Source organism: Mixophyes fleayi, chromosome 11 (genome assembly GCF_038048845.1).
Source record: "Mixophyes fleayi isolate aMixFle1 chromosome 11, aMixFle1.hap1, whole genome shotgun sequence".
Lineage (NCBI taxonomy): Eukaryota > Metazoa > Chordata > Amphibia > Anura > Limnodynastidae > Mixophyes > Mixophyes fleayi.
This window is the reverse complement of record NC_134412.1, coordinates 18,943,309-18,962,762: the sequence shown is the minus strand read 5'-3', so window position 1 is coordinate 18,962,762 and position 19,454 is coordinate 18,943,309. Positions and strand designations below refer to the sequence as shown.

Here is a 19,454-nt window from a genome sequence, read left to right as displayed (position 1 = left end):
CATTGTTTGAGCACCCAGGCAATAAGTTGGTAAATTCCTATGTACACTTAGGATTTTAGCATGCAGGGATTGACATTGGGCTTCCTGCTCACACACCCTTTCGCTGCCATTTAAAAATGGTTAGCTTTAGCTAGTTAGCCAGCTCGCTATTACAGATTTGGCAAAGCCCTAGAAGAACCGGCTGCATGTACTGTAGTAGACCACGGGGCTGGGGCTAGGAGGAAGGGCACATTAGTGAAATATTTTACTTGGTAGTAGTGTACGAGAACTAGGAGGTATATTTACTAAACTGCGTGTTTAAGAAAACATCTCCACTTTTTCAAACCTGCAGTTTAATAAATATACCCCTAGGAGTTGTGATGGACAATGAATCCTTAAATAAATCAAAATACTGCAATGCACTACCCACTTGTGTATTAAAAAAATCAAATAATTCAGAAAGTAAGAACTATGTTACTGAGACTTAATCCTGGGCACTGGCCTAGGTTGTCTAGTCCATAAACCGTAGTTTCCTACTCTCTTGGAATGCCCAGGAGACTCGAGTTTTTAGGAGTTCTCCCGGACTCCCGGGAGAGCAGGCAAACCTCCTGCATGCTGCCCACTTCATTAGTAAAGTGGGTGGGGGTGGGGCTAATTGCGGCATCCTGGCCCCACCCCCTGCTGTAATAGGCTGAAATTAGTAACGTTTAGCAGAGGGACGGCGATTCACGTGGCCACGCACCCAAGGACGCAGCTGCGAGACATCCCCTCCTGGAGATCTCGCTGCTAAAGACGGCAAGTATGTCATAAACCAAATCCAACGGCAAAGCAAGTACACAGCTGCTGAACCTGTTTGTTACGATGGTCCGAAACATTCTTTCTACTGTAACCACTTTCAGGAACCTTTCCTTGTGCAGCAATAGGGCTCATGCAAATGAGAACTTTTCCTTCTTTAACGTTCATTATTGTTCCAGGGCCTGATTCAGAGTGGGGCGCCAGAGTACGGGTGACATGCGGATGAAAACACTGCACGCACGTGTGTGCGTATATACACGTCATATTCAGAGCTTAAGATGCATCAGGTCTGAATAAGTAGCAGGTGCAACCTGTCCAAGCAACTACTTATGTCTCAATAAGCGTCTGCGAAACAGTCGCAAATCTTAAACTACAAGCAGTTGGCTAGTTCAGATGTTCGCCATCATCCTCATCCGCTACTTACACTTGCCAACGACCACCCGCAAATAAAAGAGAGTCATATCTGCGTCTACGTCCACGTCTGAATCCGTACGCAATTGCTGGATCGCCCCTTTACTATACATTGCCTATTGTAGACCCTTCCCTCCCCCCTTCCCGCTATTTCGGGTGTAAAGAGACGTACGTGTCAAAAAGTCGCAAGTCTGACTAGCTGCTGTTGCGTACGTTCACTTTCTAAGCATGCGCATTGCTAAAGAAAAACGCAAAGATATGCTGCGCAAGCGGGCGTACGTCTCACCCTGAATTGGGCACCCACTATGTTTACCCTGGCTTTACGATGCAGATCTAGGCAGCTTTGGACTGTTTTCCCATCAGATAGACAGGTTACCTGATAGACCAGGCCTGTCCAACCTGCGGCCCTCCAGGTGTTGTGAAACTACAAGCCCCAGCATGCTTTGCCGGTAGACAACCAGTTGATAGCTGGAAGGGCATGCTGGGACTTGTAGTTTCACAACATCTGGAGGGCCGCAGGTTGGACAGGCCTGTAATAGACAAACAGACGTTCTTTCCTGGACTTAGGAGGTTAACGCAGCGTATCACTAACGGAGTGCGATGGACTGCATCTGAGTAAGACCATACTGCGCCTGCCAGGTACAAGATCTCTCCGTACATTTCTCTACAAGGATATGAAGATGACAGTTTTACCACCAGGCAGATGAAGCTGTCTACAGGGGGTATAGTGTTCGCACAGTAGGAGCGCTTTTTACACCAGTCAGGAAAAAAAAAAACTATACATTTCTCACAATACTATAAAAAGATTTAATGAATTATCAAAAATAGACAGTAGAAATTGAACAGGACTCACAGAGCTTGGATACTTCATCACAGTATTAAAAGTATATATGTAATAAACCCACATATTACACATTTACACCCAGATACCCCCACAGACACACCCTCTGGATACTCACCACTCCCCTATAAATATATCACAGTGTTTTACGTACTGTATATATATTGTCACAGTCAAATACAAACCCTCTTACCCTCCGTGATATGCACAACGTGGTCTATAACCACGTAGCATGTCACTGCGTACACACCGTCTCCATATGTAACATCATTTCATGCATATCTGTCTTGTTTGTAGGGCCTAAGCATTGGCACTCAATACAATGTTTTTCATATATAAACATGGAACATTCAAGTTCTGTAGTGTTTGTAGATCATCCGACGCCGCAGCGCTAACCAAAGTTCAGACCGTAGTGTCTATATAAACCAACATCTTCCAGCACTAATTGGACATAAACCTACATCTCCCAGGACAGTGTGTTTCAGAGATTCTAAGAGCATGTTCTCTCTCTATAGGTGGTCATGTTCCTCACACGTACACGGCGGGAGACATCACAAAGCCTTGTTCTTCTCTCCGAAGATCGCTTTCTGGGGGGGAGAATTCATTGTAAATGGGGTTCTCTTGTTCCATGTAATCATCTTCAAATGGATGGTGCCAAGGTTCTGGGGTCTGCGTGTACTTGGGGGGCGTCTAGAAAGAGACAACTGGAGTTAATAGATTTATAGTAAAAAGGAGACAAGGTTCTGGACTAGCACATCTCCCTCATCATCAGCTATTTATATAGCGCAGCTAATTCCACAGCGCTGTACAGAGAACTCACTCACATCAGTCCCTGCCCCATAGGAGCCAACAGTCTAAATTCCCTAACACACACACACAGACAGACCGAGAGAGACTAAGGTCAATTTGATAGTAGCCAATGAACCTACTCCTTGTTTGTCTTTACTTATCGATATAGCTATATGTGAAATTTGAAAAGTGCTACTTCTGCTGATGTGCGTGGCAAATATTCTCTGTACAACGCTGCGGAACTGGTGGCGCTATATAAATAAATGACGACGATGCAAACAAAGGTGAAGTACGTTTTACTTTGGTATCTTTGAATACACATCATGTTGACATTATCCAGACTCAAGATCATAGGCAAAGGTTAAGTGGTGCGGGCACATTAATGGTGAGTTTAAAGGGAATGTCCCATCCTCAGATAACTGAATTATCCAGCCAGATTTGTTTATTTCTGTTGCCCTTGAAGATATCAATTAAGTCTATAGATTGTAAGCTTGCGAGCAGGGTTCTCTTACCGCTCTGTCTGTATGTATTACCCAGTATTGTCTTATTAATGTTTGTTCCCAATTGTAAAGCGCTATGGAATTTGCTGGCGCTATATAAATAAATGTTGATGATGATGATGATGATGATGGAGAGTAAAACCATAAAAAGGAGTAACTTTGCTCCTGGGCAAAACCATGTTGCATTGTAGGGGGAAGGTAAATTTAAAATGTGGGGGATAGGTTTATAGTTGGGGTAGGGCATGTCCTGGATGAACTTTACATTTCAGTGTAGAAATAAAGCTTTCAGGTATTTTTTTGCTAAATGAAAAAGCAGCCAGTATTTAACTTATGTACAAAATAATTAACTAATTTGCACCCCTTGCATTGTAACATGGTTTGTCCCGGAGAAAATTTACTCTTTTTTGCCTTACTTTCCTTAATGACTCAAGCCCTATACACCAATATATGAAGACTGGGTTGAATAAACCAGTAAACCACATAGATACTGATTGATAACATTGACTCCTTGTAGTACTAACACTCTTAGGGGGGTATTCAATTGTTCGTCCGGACCGCCGAAAAACTTGCGCTCTAAAACTATTACCGTTAATAGGGTAATTACTCGCTGAATTTCAGCTCGAAGCTCCCTGAGCTGCGAGCTGAAATTCAGCGAGTAAATTACCGTATGAACGGTTTTTACGCGCAATATTACCGTATTAACGGTAATAGTTTTAGAGCGCGAGTTTTTCAGCGGTCCGGATGAACAATTGAATACCCCCCTAAGTGGGAGATTTAATTGCTGGCAATGTGGCGTGAGATGTCTTCTGAACGCCCACAGGGCCACTTCGCTTCGGAGATTTTTTACAAGAACCTCTGCTCATTTTTTCTCATACCCCGAAGAGGTGAGCAGAAAAATGAGCAGAGATTCCTACAGTACTGTCCGGCAACGTGCGCGCCGGTCTTCGCGGTGATGTCTGCTCGCCACATCACCGGCAATTGAAGCAGAGCTCTGTAACCTTCTGGTTCGTTATTTGTAATATTGTGATTCATACAATGTTCCTTCCTCATTGTACAGCATTGCGGGACATGCTGGCACAAGAGAACAAAAGGATAATATTGTATTATTAATTATTATTATTATCTCTATCAGGCGCTGTAAAAAAATTACAGTAGTATACAACACACAGACAGCAACGATGCATAATATAATACATCATACATTACTAAACTAAACATAATTATACAAAGACCAGACATCTACTAATTAATAGATTACACACAGATAACTTGGTGATAAATAATGAATTTCTGCAGAATAGTATAGATCTGCTCTGTTACTATGTAAATGTCACAGTTCCCCAGGATACGGGACAGTTAGACAGGGCTGGTTGCAGTCTGTACATTTACTCACATACATTTCTTTTTGCACTGAATACTCAGCACCAGAGTTTCTTAAAAGATGGGGAGGGGGGGGCTGGAGTCGCCCCCTTCAGAGAAATCTATTGTGAAGGCAGATTTGTTTATTTTTGTTTCTCTGCGGATAAGACAGATAAGGTGAGGTCACCGGGTTGGATGTGATTGTAATCTACTCAGGGGATCTGTAGTCATATATAAGGTCAACAGAAATAAACAAATCTGCTCGGACAATAGAATCCTTTGAATGTGGAATTCCCCATCCAAGGGTGGGTGCACACTGCAGTGTTTTCATCAGATTATGGAGCCAATCACACGATAAACGTCCGTTCGGCGCAATGTCACATTAGTGTGTACGCTCCAACGATGAACGATTATCGTTCCAAAAGCACCTTCGTATCGTTTTATTTGATTTTTAAATCGAACTAAAAATCTTGTTCAACGATGGAACAAGGTTGCTTCAATTCTGCAGTGTGTACGCATTCAAGACTGATAATGTCCATAGATCTCTATGGTCTGTGCAGAATCACCAGGTTTTCAGCCGATGGTTATGACAGATGAAGAGCACAGATCTGATGGTAAAATGTGTATAGTGTGTACACATGAATCGGCTGCTGATGGAGACTTTTTTTGTTTTTCTTGTGTCGTTTGTAAAATCATTTAAGATGTCGTAAATGGAGAAATTTTCTGCAGTGTGTACCCAGCCTAATTGAGGAGAGATGGCATGTGCTACGTTTACTCTAATTCATTACCATTTCCTGCTCATGCGTGATCTCAGCTAGCTGTGGGGGGCTCTTCAATGGAATCTCCTCTCCTGCAAACTGAGAAAACAAGATCATATTTGACTTTCAATTTCTTATACATTAGGTCTCCCCATGAGGAATTAGTAGCGTGTGTAACAGTAATTCATCTTTAGGACATCCTATTTTATGAAATGCACAATTATAGATTATGAGAGGTGTAGGAATAGATTGTTGATTAATGATCCATCTAGTTGGCTCATTTTGGTTTTAATTAACTTCTTCATACCAAGTGGATATTAATAAATATTTTAGAAAGGTCATATCTCCAAAAGGTCATTCATGAATTCCATTGAGAGGAGTACTGTGTGCTGCAATCACCTGATTCCTTCTGTCATTAGATATCTTTTTTGGGTCCTTGGTCCCCAACATTGCAACACAAGCATATAGCATTCAAATAGAACACCGTTTATGTCCATCATGTGATTTCTAATGCGTCATTAGGACTTCCGGTAATGTCAGGCAGGCTCTGGGAAAGGGAGAAAACCCGATTCTAGCCTCCCCCACTTTGAGCCTGCACAAAGACACAGGCAAACTGAAACTAGGAGTAGCCAGCTTACATTGGGTCTGTTAGTGGTATCACATGGGAGACCTTGCCCCTATATGACTGAGATCTTCTATTTCCGATATGTTTAGATTCCTGTAAACTAGGAAATTAATGTTTGCTGTATATTCATTGGGTTGCACTGAGTTTCTGAACCTACCCTTTGGCAGAATCTAAAGGGTTTTTGTCCTACCGCTATTTTGAATCCCTCTCTGCTGCATTTATAATAAAAATATTATTTGTCCCAACTTTTTATCAAAAGAAAGCATTTTTTTTGTTTTGTTTTTTAAGGCAAAAAAAAAAAAAAAAAAAAGTTGTATAAAGTAAAGAAAAACAAAAATTTCTTGGTGAGCCTCACGAATCAAAAAAGTAAATAGGTCTTGTGATTGAAATACAAAATCCTTCTGGTACTTAAGTGGTTAATGGCTTATACTCTGGTGACCTCATGGTAACCTCGGGGGTGATGTAGAATTGTTTGACTATTCAGATTACAAAATGGTGCAGCCATGATGGTATTTATATGCTACAGCCATGATGGTATTTATATGCTACAGCTTTTAATTAAACTATATTTTGCAAGAAATGTTTATGACTTTCATGCTTCATGGAATGTACGCTTTGCAAGGCCGCACTGTTTTGTCTTTGTGTTTATTTAGAAAAACAATGATAAGAGAATCAGTGTTTCCAAACCTCTGAGGCAGGGCAGGGCCTCAGTTTAACACATTGTTGTTAATGAAGCACATTCTCTGAGTGCACGTAATTAAGGAGTTATCCAATCAGTGTAAATGCTAAACTAAACGTCCCTCTAGGGTGCCAAGATTATTGCTTAAAACATATGGACAAATATATTATTATCATTCTGATCTGCTTAGTCTGATGGTCTGTGATCAAGTGGGTTGGGTACGTTTACACGATACTGATAACACCGACAGTTAGTGTAACGACATGATGTGTCCGATACGGACATGGATGACAATAAAGAAATATAGACTCACCATATTGAGGACAACTCAAGCATCAGACAGCGTTTTCTTACATTCCGAACACAACAAATCACGGCACAGCGTTTTGACGTCATTTCAAATAGAGACTGTCCTATTACTGGTTTTAAAGTGGCAATGTCGCGTCCCGGTCTGTAACTCTATCCAATTCCTAACCATAACACTTGTGTAGATAAGTTAAGTGGCGGGACCCAGCATTGCCACTTTAAAGCCAGTAATAGGACAGTTGCTGTTTGAAATCAGATCAAAACACAGTGTCATGATTTGTTGTGTTCGGAATGTAAGAAAATACTGTCTGATAGTTGAGGTGTCATTATTATGGCAAGTTTATTTCTTTGTCGGGCATGTCCGCATCGGACATGTCATGTCGTTACACGAACTGTCGCTGTTATCAGTATCGATAACATGACTACCACTGGATCACGCAACTTAATAAACTTAACTAATTAAAAAATAAAAAAATAAATCCTCTGACTACATTTAACAGCTATGACAGGGGTGGGCTCTTTTACACCTCAAAATCTTTTTTTTTTTTTTTTTTTTTTAAATCAAGCCCGTTGGAATGTTGCATTCCCAAATCCTACAGGACCTTTCTATACATTTGCCGGTGTAGATACACCAGATTCTAGGATGAATAGAAACATTCGCTCAGACCAAACGGTCCCTAAGGAGTTTATTAAAAATAAACATATTTATGGAACAGATGTCTGGCGTTAAGGTTGTATTTCTATTTGTGCATTTCTCGATGAAATCTCCAGTTTCAAAACTCCTCTGAGATTAGTGTAGACCAGCGATTCTTCCATGTGAGGAAATCTGTAAAATATGCACTTACAGGGAGTTGGGCACTTGAGAACCACGGCTGTAGATGACAAATCTGCGTGGTAATCTAGGTGCGCTGGTCACATATAGTTATACAGTAATGAAACAGGACAGAAGTGGACTTTGTACCTTTAAATCCAGTCACTAAGGAAAAGAAAAAAATTCCTGCCTGACTAATAAAGGCACTGTGTTCTTTCCAGCATTTATTAAGCGGCCGCTACAGAATCGGTTAGGCTTAGGTAAACTTAATTTGTTTTAAATAAATTTAAAATAATTCCTTTTCTTGTACATATATAGTAAATGGGGGGGTTCTCCAGGACCCCAGGGTAAAGCAGCAGTGGTCCAGCGATAGACTTTGCAAACAGGGACAATGAATCTCTGGACTTTAAGCTCTGTTCGTATTTAGCGCAAGATCAGTACCCAACTTCTGAAATGCTGTGAGTGTTCTGATGATCTGATTGGCTACCGATTGTTCTATCTCCGCCCACTTCCAAACAGAGAACATTCTGAGTTGAAGATTGAAGACATAATGGGGCTTAGATCCTAGTCATTCGCAACCTATAAAATTTCTGTCTTGAGTGATAGCACGAGAACTTTTAAAGAATAAATCCATTATGCCGACTTTTTATTCTATGGTTATTTTTTCTAATAGACTCAAAAGGTCATTTTTGTCAATTACACCCCTAGCTATCTTGTTTGTTAATTTTGTCTTAACATTACCTACAACACATAAATCCTTACTCAGAGGGTGACTTCTGCACACCTCCGCATTTTCTGCCTGATGTTAATAGATTTGAAACCCACTACATGCAATGCTGGGACTTGTGGTTCCCCAACAAAGAGAACAATGCAGGTGGGCAAAAAAAACAAACAAATCACTAAGGTTAGCTGAATAAAATACCTACAGTAAAAACTCCAGAGAATTTAAATAGCACGTTTCAGATGGCAGGGCACAGATGTCGTACTAAGACGTGACTCCCAGAGAACCATATGGGATGGGAGATTAAAGAGCAAGAGGATTATTGTTAAAGGGCAAGTACCGTCTACATTTTTGTTTTGATTTTTTTGCAATGTGTGGTGCAAAGTGGAATAAATATTGCTGCTTTCCTTACCTTCTCAGTCTGTTTAACAGATGGAGGGGGTGGTTTATATGCTGGTGGCCCCTCAAACCTAATGGAACAGGAAAACAAACAGTGAGCGATACAATTACTATAGAAAAGGAAAATAGAAGATGAATAATGGGGAATGAGGTCTGGTTAAGGAGGAAAAAAGTGGTATATTTACTAGGGATCACTGCTGGAACCTGTAATCATCACTAACCAGCAGAGGATCCAGCGCACACCTAGATTGAAAGCCCTCTCCTGATTGGGCAGTCATGGAAAATCAGTAGCTGGCCGTCATTTCTAGTTATGCATTGGGTCACTCCCTCCTCCGGCAGTCAGAGGTCATTACAAGGGCTGACCAGCAGAGGTCTCCGGTCACTAAGTACTAGGACCCTGCCAAAAATGAGCAAAGGCAAGTCTCCATATCTATATAATGAAGAACTCTGAAGGCTGAAAAGATTTTGAAAGACAGGGCACGCGATTAAAGAATGGTAACGGGGAAATGGGTTTGTGCTGTAACTATACTTGATAATGCTGAACTATGCCCAGGGGGAGATATAATGACTTGATTACTAAAGACCATAATTGGCACAGATGACCTAGGGGAATTGGACAGTGAGAATAAGCACTAGAGGTATCAGATATACTGGGGGCTAGTGCGGAACGGGTGTCTGCATATCAGTGTGTCCGATGAGTCACAATAACCGGTAAGTGACCAGCTAGATACTGAAAAGACAAAATGAGCTGATTGAGGTCTCTTTGTACTCACTCTTCTTCATCTTTGGTGGTCGCGTTCCTCCGCTGCTGTCGGCAGATCATGATGACTGTGCCCACTACTGCCACACCCACAATACCGGCAATGATTCCCCCAATGATCCCACCGGTGGCACCAGCTCCAGATGTGTTGGGCTTTTCTGCGTTAAAAGAAAGACCGGAAACGTCATAACCACATTCACTTGTCTGGCCTTGTGCGTTCATATACAACGCGCCTATCATCTAAAACCAGGTTAGAGGACAGACACTGACGTACTGATGGTTGGAGGTTCAGGATGTACGCCTTCAAAAATCCTCCAGGACATCTATTAATAGGTTAAACCACCAATTAATCCAAAGCCAATACATAAAAGGTTTTTCAAAATGGGTTCTTCTAAAATGTATAGAACACAAGGGGGTAAATTTATCAAGCTGTGAGTTTGAAAAAGTGCAGATGCTGCTTATAGCAACCAATCAGATTCTAGCTGTCATTTTGTAGAATGTACTAAATAAATGATAGCTAGAATCTGATTGGTTGCTATAGGCAACATCTACAGTTTTTCAAGCCTGCTGTTTAGTAAATATACCCCAATGTGTTGGAATGTCTCTACTTCTCTTATTTCCACTTCAACAGCAAATAGATATAAAATATAATTAAATACAATGAATTACGTTTAAGTAAACCATCAAAGCAGCAAAACTGAAAGAAAAAAAACAAAAAACAAAAACACAGGTTTCTGAAATATTAACAAAACCGTGTAAAAATCCATCATAAGAAAAACATATTCTGTGTTCTACTTTAGAAGGGAACAAAATAAAACGGGAAATAACCAATGATAAAGCATGTCCTGCCTTACAAAACTACAAACAGGATCTATCAGACAATAGAAGCAAACGATTGTACGATTTAGATTTAGATTGTACGCTCCTCTGAGCAGGGCCATCTCTCCTCCTGTTTCCACCACTTCTAACTCTGCTCTCCAGCTACTTAGCCCTCCTCCTCAAAGGTCCTCCACCCCACGTCCACTTTCGCTCCCTCCTCCCCCCTGGGGGTCTCCCTGTCTTCCGCGCCCCCCTTCTTGGGCCCCGTCGTTTGCGGATCCTCCCTCCCCCTTCCCCGCCCTCTCTAGCTGTGCATTGAGCGTACTGAGTTGCTGTGTTTACTGTACTGTGCTGTCTCCCATTGTAATGTGATTTTGTTTGTCTCTGTACGGCGCTGCGGATGCCTTGTAGCGCCTTATAAATAAATATTAAATATTAATAAAAAACGAACAATGTAAAAACAAAATATGGCCTAAGTGCTCCATTTGGTAAATTAAGGCTTATGAGGCAAATACATGTCTATACAATTACTCCTATGGGATTGGTAATAATGGTAAGAAAATAGATTAATAAAATCACTGCAATACCTCATTCTTCGCATAGAGTGACATACACTTACCTGTGTGGGTCTTGTCCTTCCATTTTATAAAATTTAGCCAGCGCTAGCCACTGAAGCAATGGGTCTCTTACGCGTCAGCTTAGTATACTTAGGGGTAGATTTATCAAACCTTCTTAAAAGAAAAAAGTGGAGGTATTGCCCATAGCAACCAATCAGATTCTAGCTATCATTTTCTAGAATGTACTACATACACGATAGCTAGAATCTGATTGGTTGCTATGGGCAACACCTCCACTTTTGCATACGCTTCTTAACCACATCTCACCGCATTTACAATACGTCCCCATTTAGAGACACTGAAATGGACAAAGCAGAGTTCAATTCAAATTTGTATTGTCCTGTTTGGTATAATGGCTTTCATTTTCAAATCCATTCACATGTGCTTAACCAGTGTGTGAAATAAATCTTCAATGTAGAATTTTAATCTTCAGTGTGTAGATAGCTGCAAGCTAGCAATGATGACCTAGAATAATGAAACACTTAATGGATTTCCATCGTTCTCAGCTGAAAATGCAATTGGCCTTTGATCGTCACGGATCATACTTGTCGCGTGTGTGGTAGTCACATGACCACACTGAAAGCATATGTCCACAAATTCCACATAAAATCTGAATGAACGCATGTTGGCATGCGTGGCTTAGTTTAATGACACGTGGGTGTGAGCTTTGGAGATCAGAGCTTACATGCACAATGCAGGCAGTGTAAAAACCAATATCATGCCACACTAACATTCTATGAACTCATAGAGCATATCAGTGCCCATGTGATCAGAATAGAGGGCTGACACGCGTGCTACGTGCCTGCCTGTCACACGTCTAACCGCTGTACGTGCCAGCGTTACACGCTTCAAACATGTATGAATGAGGACTTTGTGTTTAGGTAGAAACTCTGCATTGTACGGGTTAGTTCTCTTGAATGACGTCTTTGTTTAGAAGTGGCAGATAGCATAGGACAGTGTAGCAGGGTTAAGTATATGAACATCCATATTCCATATTTGCGGCAGTAAGAGAGGGTTAATAAAAGTGGGAAAATTGATCCAATGAGAAAGTGCTGTACAGAAAAATAATGTACACTGGGAACATATATGAGAAGTCTAAAGAGGGAGTCACAATTCATCTAGAACTCTAGAATGTTGAAGCGAAACTTCCAGTGTTTTCTGCTACACTGGGCCAATCACCCTTAAATGACTGGCACATTGGCGCTTACAGTCTAAATCCCCTAACACACACACACACACACACACACACACAGATTAGGGTCAATTTTGATAACAGCCAATTAACCTACTAGTATGTTTTTGGAGTGTGGGAGGAAACTGGAACACCCGGAGGAAACCCACGCAAACACTGGGAGAACATGCAAACTCCACACAGATAAAGCCATGGTCGGTAATTGAACTCATGACCCCAGCGCTATGAGGCAGAACTGCTAACCACTAAGCCACCGTGCTACTCCTGAGTGAATTTATTGAGATACTAGTATATAACAATACAGGGAGGTGTCCAATTAAGACATTTCAGAGGTAATGAAAAATGTGGGTGGGTAAGTTTTTTCCCATTTGATTTATGTCGGATAAAGAAAATATATATTTTTTTATTTAATAATGTTGTGAATGAAGGTTTGGAGTCTTTCAAACATAGTTACAATTTCAAAATTGTGTCTTTTTAGGTACAATGGATTCCGCTCCATAAACAGATACTGTAGCAATAGCTCAATGGCAAAAACGGTCATCCTCAATACAAACTACAATGATCAGCACAAAATGTAGTTACTCCTAAAATACAGAATGTTCCATTAACTGATTTTTGGGATGTATCCTCCACACATGTAGCAGTGTAGCTGGACTTCACCCACGTCACACACTTTTTTAGTGAATTATGGAAACAGAGTTGAATAGCTTCCAGCAGATAACAGTGAATCTGCCATGAACTGCAACCAAAAGGGCTTAATCTGTGACCACAGCACAGAAAGTGTTTAAATTAGAAGGATCATCTTAATTTATTTATCTATATAGCGACACCAAATACGCAGCGCTGGGCATAGAATATTTTTTCAGCCACGTCAGTCCCTGCTGCACTGGAGCTTACAGTCTAAATTCCCTAACATACCACAAACTAGGGTTAATTTTGTCAACAGCCAACCTATCAGTATGTTTTTGGAGTGTGGGAGGAAACATTATGCATTGTCAATATCATTACATTGGTATTCTTGCAAAATATGCAAATTATAATAGGAGCATAATTACATCATTATGTTTTATACAGTTATTGCTGATTATTACGATATGTGAAGTCCCCATTTTCTTGATATAGTCAGTAAACACCTCAGGGAGTACCTTATGCAAAGTAACATATGTATAATACAAATAAACAAGACAATAAAACGTAAATTCTAATATTCAGGTTGTAATATAAAGCTCAACAACGTTATCTATTTGTATGTCCTGTATAAAACAATAAGGCTCAGACAGACTGGATACCACTGGAGCAAGCCTCTGATGGACACACCCCTCTGCACGGGACCCCATGACCGAAGTCAACACCAAAATGTCAGGCAACATCATATTTTTGCTCCTACAGCCCTTGTATTGCTAAACACTGAAAGAACAAAAAGGTTATCCTCTCCATTACTGCCACTGAGGGGCAACCCCTGGCATTACCCTCCATCCCTCAAGTCTTCACCATAAACATTTAAGAGTCTAGCTGGGAGAAATCGTACAGGTACGCCCATATTGCGTCTCAGGATGACCTGGCTACATATTTCACTAGGCATGAGATGTTCACGTATCCCTTACCTTAAACCAGTGTGACAAATATATTAAACTATATAGATTACTCACACAAATGCTCTCAAACAACATAATTCAGTAGGCAAGCTTCAAGATCCTCACATGGTGGTACAAAACACCAGAAGGTTTTAAGAACGGTTTCCCATTCCTTTTTCAAGCCAGTTGGAGAAGCAGATATGCGGCCAGTACTACATGTTTGGTGGTACCGCAATGTAGTCTAAACGTATTGTCAACTTGACAGAAATACCAGGAACCCAGCTTCCGCCAGACTTCTCCTTTACCTCAGTCACCAAAATACATAACCAAACTTATTAAGAGGTCAAGGCTATTACACCTTTTACCGATACCTGCCCTGGAAATCCACCAAGGATTGGCTTACTTGACTGAACAAAATGATGGAGATAGAAGAGATGGCCCTTTGTATGGGCAATAGGCTGGCAGAGTGCATGGCCACATGGATTGAATTAAAAACCTCAGCTACATCTCTAAAGCGCTCATGACCACCGTTGGACATTGGTCCTCTCTCCCAGCATTAGTAAGGACAGCAGTGCCCTTCCTTGGCAAGGGTGACGTGTATAGGACAATAACTGTCACTGCTATCACAATGTTATCTCCAACGTCTTTCATCTCAATAAACGTCTGGCACTTTTACATTATATATTTGTTAATGGTATTCATAGCACTTGTACATACGTCAACTTGTATGTTAGGCATAGTATAGAAAGACAATTAACCTTTATAGAGATTTGAAGAACCACTGTGTTTTCTGCATATTTGTGTATTAGTTCTACAGGCAACTGTGTAATCATCATCAGCTATTTATATAGCGCCACTAATTCCGCAGCGCTGTACAGAGAACTCATTCACATCAGTCCCTGCCCCATTGGGGCTTACAGTCTAACTTCCCTAACACACAGACTAGGATCAATTTGATAGCAGCCAATTAACCTACAAGTATGTTTTTGAAATGTGGGAGGAAACCGGAGCACCCGGATGAAAACCACACAAACACAGGGAGAACATAGAAACTCCACACAGATAAGGCCATGGTTGGGAATCGAACTCATGACCACAGTGCTGTGAGGCAGAAGTGCTAACCAGTGAGCCACCGTGCTGCCCAATCCAGGCGTTGACTACACCAGCACATCAAACAAAACGACAGAATGTGATTAATATAGAAAACACCTAATCCTTTATAATATTGTAGAACAGTTTTTTAATGGCCCCAATTGTGTTTAATATCAGTTTGGCTACAAAACTTAGTGATCCACGAAGTTCTGGCATCCGGTTCCTCCCTGGCAGATATGTTGCAGAATATATCAGTTCAAGAACCTCTCATGAGATCTGAAGAACATTTTTTTTTCTGTTCCAAATAACAGTCAGATATTTTTATACATTTCGCATAGTATTTTATACAGAATGAAAAAGAAATAGCTGGATTGTTTTAACCCGATTTTGAATATCTGTATTTCTTAAGTGAACGTTCCTACAGTTGGATTTATTAAAAGAAATCCCATCTAAGGAATTCACCTGGGTCTTTTTTTTTTTTGCAAGATAAAAAGGTTTGTAAAAATGTGATTGAAAACACGTCAAGCGTACATGCACTTGACATGCGCTCGTTACTAGCAGTTCGGAGGTCACTGTAGGTTCTGCCAATGAGTTTTCCTGCTGGGTCTAGAACGAGACGCGGTCTGATATACTGAAAGCAACTGCAGCAGCTTCTATTGTCAGATCCACTTAGAAGTGTTTGATTAGTGTTAAAAAAAAAAAAGAGACTTAATAGACTAAATCATTGAAACAGACAGCAAAAGCTCAAACACGCAAGTGAGAAGTACAAGGATAAAAACAGCTCTTCTCCTCTATGATGCAAATACAAAAAGTATTTTGAGCCGTACAGATATTTGGCAGTTCCATAAAATAATCTGATAAATTGGAACAATTCTTTTTTTTATCCCAGCAGTTTGGTTCTATAAAAGGCCTGAAGTCTGCAATAGAGAGAGAGTGTTTACATGGAAACAGTTGCTGTATACAACCATAGGGCACAAAGCAGCCAGCAGAGATTCCGTAAAGATCAGAAATTCTTAGCTCCCTAAATGATGATAGATACTGAGCTGTGGTAAGTGGTAAGGCAAGTGTTGCTTCTTTAATATAATGAAGGATTATTGGCGTTTATAATATTACACACCCTTTATAAGCAATACATTGGATCTAAGGGCTTTACAAAGTTCAAAAGCTACATCAGGGATAGTAGTTTTAAGCCTCCTCCATAGAGGACACAAAAATAGAATATTGCTCGAGTTCTAAATCACTTATGCTGGAAAATGGAGGCGATTCATTGGGTGACCAGCGTATGCACAATACTTAGGGGCATATTCAATTCCGATCCGCGGGATCGCGCCGGAACGGCCGCGAACCTAATCCGCGGTACCGCAATAACGTGGATTTTCGTTTGCAGCCCAGAGGGCTGCGTACGAAAATCCGCGTTATTGCGGTACCGTATTACCGGCAGTACTGCGCATTTTCCGCGGTAACGCGCGTTACCGCAGATCGGATCGGAATTGAATATGCCCCTTAGAGTGGTGGGAAATCCAGTGGTTTAAACTAATCAAATACAGCAGATTACAACGGACTCCTCACTTACACACAGTAGAGGCATTTGTTTTGTAGGCCATTAGTCAGTCTAATAACTCGCTAAGAAAACTAGTGGCCCAACTGAGGCATCTCAGTGATGTCACAAGTCCCTAGCCAATCATACTTGCCGACTCTCCCAGAACGTCCGGGAGACTCCCCAAGTTTGGGGAGTTCTCCCACACTCCCGACAGAGTACATGACCCTCCCAGATCTATACTATTCCAGTAGGGAACGGGCGTGGCAGTGTTTCGATGACATGACCGGCTTCAAAGTTTCGGCATTGTGCAGAAAGGGAGTAGGGCGTGATTAAGCAAACCGCGTCCTCATTCCACCTGGATTTGCCACTTGGAACTCACCCCCAGGGCCTCCCCTACGGGAAGTAGGCAAATATTTAGTGAATTGAGAAGATGAAAATTACTTAAAACTATAGAATGACGTTGTGCTGTGTGTACGTCATTTATTTTATAAAAAGGACAAGTATCACTTTAATAAGAGTTTCCTGCAAATATTTAACTTTAAAAACAAGGACATAACTACTAAGTGAAGATAAACAGTCTTTACAAGTTACAAATTAACCTGTAATCAGAGCTAGCTGATGGAAATACTGGTTTGTCAGCCTGATGCCACCAATAGGAGGCGGTCACACTTGCATTTTATGTGTCGTGTTAAAGCTATATTTACCACCTAAAGCGCTCACTTTAACATGGCTGCAGATTGAGGGTGTGGGCTGGGGGACAAAGGAGAAGATGCAAGATCCATGATGGCAGGTTTTCCAGCAAGTCAGTTTATAAGAAACTGAAATTCTGCTTTAAATCATGTGCTCATCTTTAGTTGGGATTAAAAAGACAAAAAGTGAACACTTATGTCAAGACACCACGTAAGAGGCATCAATTCATCTTAAAGTGATAAACGGAAAATATTTAAATGGTTTTCATCCATTTTGTAATCCTAGCCTTTGCTGACTGGGAGATGCCATGACTTTCTCTTAAAGTGGGACCAGTCACTGTCACATATTGGAGGCAGCCATTTTGTGAGCTAAACCAATATCCTGTCAATTCACCAGTCCTTTACGTCAGTCATATCACAAGGTCCTAATGAACTCATGAATATTGGTTCAGTCCATAAAATATTTTTGCCTGGATGGTTAATTTTTCTAAGGTACTGAAAAATCAAACGACACAAGGACCTGATTTTCTGGGTACTTGTGAATTATACAGGTGACGAACAGACATGATTCCCCCTTCCAGACAGCGTGTCTGTGGAGGAAAAGAAAATGGCGATCAGCTCGTCTTTAGTGTCAATTATGGTGCCTGTATAATTAACAAGTGCCAATTTCTGATTACATAGGTCACATGTTCTGTGTATATAAAAAATTAAAAAAAAAATTAAAAAAAAAAAAATCTAACAATCTTACCTCAGACTATCCCAGAGAGCTACTAATGTTCTTAATGCATTTCTACACCTTGCAATGTGAAGAGGACAATATTAGTTTAAAAATCCCAAAACCGCATGTTATTACACAGGTTGGACACAAACACTGCTGATTTAGGACCAAACAAATTTTTGTGCTGGACGATACTGGTTTTGAATACGTCCAGTGGAACCCATATCCACACAGTGAACGTCGTTTAACCATATAGACGAAAATGTTTCAACTTGGCTACATTTCAAAACAGGCATGATCTTTTGTAATGAAGTTAACGGTCTTTACATATAAAATACAAAGCCATCGCTGTATTCAGTACTTGTTAATTATATGGAGCCAGTCGTTTACGTCTACGAGTTGATTCAGTAAGGAAAGGAAGGCAAAAAAAGGAGTTAGTTTGGTCCTAGACAAAACCATGTTACAATGCAAAGGGTTCAAATTAGTTTAATACTCTGCACAAAAGTTAAATACTGGCCGTTTTATCATGTAGCACATAAATACTTGTTAGCTTTATATTTACACTGAAATGTAAACTTTTTCTAGGACATACCCCATCCCAATTATAAATCTGCCCCCACATTTTAAAATTTACCTCCCCCCTACAATGCAACATGGCTTTGCCAAGGTGCAAAGTTACTCATTTTTTTTGCTTTACTTTCCTTCAGGAATGTTCAATCCAAAAGACTCCCAGCCATCAACTGGTAACAGCTCAGCAAGAACAGGTTTCAAATCTCTCCCACTGAACACAGCCCCACAATAAATCCAACCCTGGATTCTAGGGTGTTACCCACCAAAACAATAAACTGGATAGAAGCTACAATAGAGATAGAATCTACGGTCTGAGCTGCTGAGAGCTTTTAGAATGTACGGGCAAGCGCCAACAGATTGGTGCCCTTATAATTAACAAGTACCCTCTATTCTCCAAAACTTCACCAGTCACCTATACACAGTGGAGTCAGCCAGTACATCACAACAAATAAATTGAAGAAATAAGTAGCCTGGTAATAGATTCTTCTCTGTGTATCAGTGAATAAGAGAAATATTGACATATATTGACAAGTTCACTTTAAATATGTGCCTATCAATACATCCAAGTCACTTATCCAGGTTACACAGAGAAGGAAATCATTAAAGCATGTCTAACGGTAGTTAATTAGAAGATGGGCTCTGCATTTAAAATTGAAAACTGTTTTGTCATTCAAAAATTAATGGACATTTGGACTTCAGAAACTTTGGCAACATCTCAGACCAATATTTTTATTTAGAAAAAAAAAACTGCTTGGGAATGCTTCAGAGTACTTGATTTGTAATTACAATTAAATATTTTCTATAATTCATATTATGCTTATTTTTTTTATGGCAATGTGTCCACCAGGTGGCACTAGAGTTTAAAGCAATGTGTCACTGCTTATTAATAATGAGACATAAAGGTTCACTT

General features: G+C 40.5%; 1 protein-coding gene across 1 annotated transcript in view; it reads right to left on the bottom strand.

Annotated features, from left to right (window-relative positions):
• Positions 1-1,968: 1,968 nt before the first annotated feature.
• Positions 1,969-19,454, bottom strand: part of NECTIN2 (nectin cell adhesion molecule 2) — a 49,081-nt gene continuing 31,595 nt past the window's right edge. The window contains exons 6-9 of the mRNA XM_075190737.1: positions 9,747-9,891; positions 8,987-9,044; positions 5,463-5,531; positions 1,969-2,716 (exon numbers count right to left, since the gene is read on the bottom strand). Coding sequence (XP_075046838.1) covers positions 2,555-2,716; positions 5,463-5,531; positions 8,987-9,044; positions 9,747-9,891 — 434 coding nt within the window. The 3' untranslated portion in view covers positions 1,969-2,554. The remainder of the gene's footprint in view (positions 2,717-5,462; positions 5,532-8,986; positions 9,045-9,746; positions 9,892-19,454) is intronic.